The 5254-nt window shown below is 36.2% G+C and overlaps 1 protein-coding gene across 1 annotated transcript; it reads right to left on the reverse strand.

Annotated features, from left to right (window-relative positions):
• Positions 1-316: 316 nt before the first annotated feature.
• On the reverse strand, positions 317-2735 carry LOC137948703 (protein ROOT PRIMORDIUM DEFECTIVE 1). Its single transcript, XM_068794851.1, has one exon. The coding sequence runs from the start codon at positions 2698-2700 to the stop codon at positions 1327-1329; it is 1374 nt and encodes a 457-aa protein (XP_068650952.1). The 5' UTR covers positions 2701-2735; the 3' UTR covers positions 317-1326.
• Between the last annotated feature and the right edge of the window lie 2519 nt (positions 2736-5254).

A 5254-nucleotide genomic window follows, 5' to 3' on the forward strand; every position in this document is an offset into this window, starting at 1 on the left:
AGAGAGAGGATATTTCGGACCTGAGCATAAGCCATTCATGAAATAATACATAAAATATTCGTTTGACTGACTGAGAAAAAATAACAGTACTACAGGATGCAAAAAGCAGCCCTCTGCAATAAAATCCTGTGCTTATAATAAGAATAATAAAGAAATCACATTAATTATGTGAATTACAATATAAAAAATCCACCTAGAAGACGGCTTGAACAAATGAATTGACATGTCCAGCAACTATAAATGAAACAAAGAATTAAGAAAGAAGAAAAAGAAAATGAGAGAGACCTCTCCAGGTCAACATTGCCAATGTCCATTATTTTACAGGCATTCCTCAGAGCCCAGATGTGACAGGCACCCCAGTGGATGGCAACCACTGGTAGCTTTAGCATGAGAAATTGTTGCAATTGATTAGAAATAACCCAAGACAAGATCACAGAGAAAGATTCAGGCCGCGAGTACATAAATGAAGAAAATTACGGACTGTATTCATACTTGCAAGTAAACTATTTTACATGACACATCAGAAAAAGTAGAAGTAGAAAAAGAAATGCATGGGGAGCAAATATTCATATAAATCCCATTGCTTGATTGTACAAATGAACGAGCAGGAACTAAAACTTTAAATTGAAAATAATTAACAAATTGAACAAGCAGGGGATTCAAGAGGGCTAGGTGATTGAAGAATCCATTGACAGTTCCTGACATATGTAAGAAAATTGCTATGAATTTTTTCACCTAAGGAACATACACTTGCCTGACCTTGGCTTCTGGCAGACTCAAGTCTGTGACTATCACGAGATATCACGGAATTCTTCAGATGAGCCATAATCCAGGCTAAAGCACAATGACAATGATAAAACAACCACTTACATGATTTCCAATCCATTGGTTATTTCTTTTGTCTCAAATTAACTTCACCTGTGAAATTTTACATATTTTAACTGCTTGGTGGAGCACAGGAGATAAGCCTTGAAGAATGGAACAACATGCACAACAGCTTCTCTTCTCCCAAGAAGATACTGCCACAAAGTATCACCGTTTATCTTTCCAACAATGCTTCTCATCTCATGGTCATCATGTCCAGAATCTGCTAAACCTCAAACCATGGCATCCCCTGAGAACACATCTCTTGCCATGCAGAACTTGTTTACCATACTCGTGGGTACAATATGGCTTCCACCTGCTAAAACGTCCTATGCCAAGGATTCCAGGCATTCTGCCCAGCTGTGCGTCAAAGAAGCACCGAGGGACTGGTTCCATGTTCAAGCTAAAAAAGCCTTTATCGATTCTGGCTTTATCACTAATTTCCATCTTGAGTTCCTTCAGTCATTCAATAAGCCGAATACCCTTCTTATCACTTCCTTCATTATCACTACTCTCATCACTGAACTCTGAATTAACTCCTGAATCCAATTCTGAGTCAACAGAATCAACTTGCTGTTCTCCATCTCCACACAACTCATCCTCTTCCACTATCTCTCTGCGTAGAGACTGAAGACACTCTTCATCTTCTCTAGTCCTCCTAAAATGGACTAAATCTTCATCCAATTCGACCTTTCTTGGGCTCATCATAATCAATTCGCCCAACCTCCTCCTTGCCAAATACAAACGGTTGGGCTGCACCAGCTCTCCCTTCCTATACGCCTCCCTGAGAAATACTGTATGAAGCTTGCCATGATTTCCCCTGGTAGATATATAAAAAATTCCCTGATGCTGGAGCAAAAAATCTTTCAGCTTCTTAGGTAAGTCCATTGCCATCCTAAAATGAGCAATCCTCTCCAAAGTCATCTTCTTTTCTACCGTCAAAGACAAAATCTCGTGAATCATTGCGATAGCCCTCTTTTCCATCCTTTTTTTTGCCTCAAGCGACCTAAGATCATAATTGGATACATCCTCATAAGGAGACCAGTAAGGTAATCTCTGCCATTTCCATACAGCAATTTTGTAATATTTACCAATTTTGAAACCGGGGGGAAAATTAATTATGAAGGAAAATCGAATGTCTTCAGCATCCATGCCCTTCTCGCGATACTCCTTCTCTCTTAGGAGTTCTATCGAACACACAGCAAGCTCAGGGTCGTGGTGAACAAGCTCGACATATTTGGATCGTGCTGGGCCATCCGCGTCGAACAGCCTGAAGAACTGCGGGTTCCTAAGTACTATACTGTACTCAAAGTCCTCTGGTAGGCCGAAATTTTTTCTTGCCACCCGTATGTGTTCCAGGCGCAGCCGACCAGAGTTGGACAGCATCAAGAGCTTCCGAAGGCGAGTGATTGCATCAGGTATTTGGGCATCCAGTGCGGCAATTTCGTCCGCGATTTGCCGAAGGGCATCAGGCGAGAGGCGACAGTAGAGAATTCGCTGAACGGGGTGCTCATAAATTTGGAAAATATGAGGAAATTTGAGGATAAACGACCCAGACTCGTACTGTTTGAAGCCGAACCTGCGTGCTAGAGTGTCGAGACGGGATATGGCGATGTATTGGTTGGGCTGGGAGAGTAACAGATCCTGGAATTTGAGGACTTTAATAATCTTTTTTTGGATTTCCATGTAGTTATCGAAGCCATGATCGCGGACTCGTTGGAGGTTTTTAGGGATGGAAGTTGACTGAGAGAAAGATCTTCCGATGAAGAAGGAGATGCCACTGGAGAGGTTGGACAATAAACTCCTGCGGCTTCTACTGCAAATGATTGGGTGCATCTTCTTACTGATTCACTCCGCCTGTCATGAAGCGTTTGGAATTTCGAAGAAGAAACCTGGACTCTGGTTTACTGGCTCTTTGCCTTTTAACAGGTTTTTAGGCCTTCGAGGGTTTACAGTTCCAGCTTTACTGCTTAGGGTTGAAGCCGTTAAGTTGCACTTGTGAAAATCAAGCCACTCGGCCCTTAGGGGTTGGGCAACGGGGGGATCAGGGTCGGGTTTTCCAAATTCCCTAACGCGAACTTAAACCCCAAACCTGAAACCCGAACCCAAAACAACCCATTTATAAAAAAAAAAGCCCATAAAATTATTAACTAATAAAAATCATAATTTTTTTTTTAAAAATTAAAAATAAAAAAAGATCATAATAGAATTAAAAATTAAAACGACATATTCATCATACACCATATATACCTAGAATGACCAATAACCAAATATGATTAAATTTTAGGTTATGAAATACAAATACATTATTCAAATATTTTCATTCCACGATTGATTAAAAAATCTATAAACCTGTAAAAATTATAAAAAAATTAATAAAAAGGATGAAAAAATTAAAATTAAAATAATCTTAATATACACCTACTGGATAGAATAATAAATAACCTATTTATATTAAATTTATATACATGAAAATACTGTTGAATTTATGAAAAAGAGAAATATTTTACTAACTTTTTGTTTATAATAGAAAAAACAAGTAAATTCAAATTATAATTAAATTACCTTTGTCCCAGTTACAGTCAAAGTCAAATACTAAAAGATAAGTCCTACAACAATTGAATAATTGAATATAAATAGAAGACTAATATAACTACGCAACCTTTCACTGAGACTCTTCTGTGAAACCTCCTTTCATCAAACTCTTCCATGAAAATTTATTTCATGAGACTCTTCTTAGACTCCACCATATTAATTTTTTTGTGAGATTTCTTACTATGAGTCATGTAAAACTCTTCCATACATACTCTTCAACACTCCCCCACAAAGTGGGGTTTATACTTTAGCTTGCAATGAAAAAGGATTCTTGATCTTCAATCTTCATTTGCAAAAAGAAAAAAGAAAAAAATTTTCACACTTGTAAAATCTTCATTTTTTGTTATCCTTCTTTCTTGATTTTTTTAATCACATAAAAATTACCACAATATGTGGAAAAAAATACCTCATTTTTGTACTTCTTCTTCTACTGCTCCCCCTCAAGCTGGGGATAAAAAGGACATAGAGACCCAACTTGGATAAAACACAATATAAGAGAAGAAAATCACTCCTAGATGCACAACAAAGCTCCATAGACTACCCTAGTCAAAATGGTCAATGTTTGAAAGATACTCCACTCAATTTTAAAGGTGAAAAAACGGCCCAACTTTAGGGTACAACAAAGAGACAATTCACTTTTTAAGGGTAACTCAAACACAAATTTCCTCTTAGGTGAAGAATAAAAGACTTAACTCAATCTGGATGTTGGGCACACTCCCATACTTTTAGGTAGTAGGTCTAGGCATTACTTTGAAGTGATAAAAACACAAGAAGATAAAACTGGAAAAAAAATACTTGAGGAAAACAACTTTAACCGGAAGGACAATACTCATACTTCCAAATGAATCTAAATTATGACCTTTTTAAAAAAAACTAGGGGAGAATATGATGATAGAACTTAATAAATTTGATCAAGTATAACTTTTTTGAGGTGACCACAATTTTTTGTAGTTGACAAAGCAGAAGATACACAACCAAGTACCAAAAACGCAAAATTTGAAAACAACATGGAAGCAAGATGTTGCATACCTTAAACGAGCACATCGTGAATTGATTCAGTCTGACCAAAAATCTCTTATTAAGAGAGAAATTTGGCTAAAAAACTAGGATTATAGGAGAAAAGGAAACTTAATTCATGTCAATGCATGGAGAGATAATAAGAAATGAAATAGAAAAAAAAAAAGATTTTTGGCAAAATTGACCTTTGGTATTTATGATTTCGATATCTCCAAAAATATAGATCTAAGGTTCACAAATGGTTTGTTGCTAAAGAAACTAAACTCAAATAAATTTAAATTGATACCTAATTTGACATAAAAAACTTCATTCCTAAATCTTTTATGACATCTTAATTTGTTTGATTCTGTAGTTTGACCCTTGCTGACTCCAAAGTGAATATCTCCTTATATATATATATGTATATCAAATTAACATGAATTTTGATCCGTCTAAAACTAAAATTTGATACCTTTCATTAAGTATAATATTTATTTACTTATTTTGAGACAAAGAATTTGATAGATTTCCGACTCTGTAATTTAGCCGAACTTATTACTCTTTCTTCTTGGGCCAACATGATCATCGACTCTTTTGATATTGATATCTCCCTCTAGAAAATTCAGATTCAGAATTGGCTTGAAAGGTAAGAAAATAGACTTGCAAGTTTTTATTTTGACATATAATTCTCCTTATAAACTCTCTTTCTTGATAGCATAAGATGCCTCAAATGGTGAAGTTTTCTGCTACTGCTTGAACCTCTCTTGTAGTCTGACCTTTGCCACTTCAAATATTGTTT

This window comes from Aristolochia californica, unplaced genomic scaffold, assembly GCF_029961685.1.
Source record: "Aristolochia californica isolate CCGP_79_NKW_82.1479 unplaced genomic scaffold, dmAriCali1.0.hap1 SCAF_13, whole genome shotgun sequence".
NCBI lineage: Eukaryota > Viridiplantae > Streptophyta > Magnoliopsida > Piperales > Aristolochiaceae > Aristolochia > Aristolochia californica.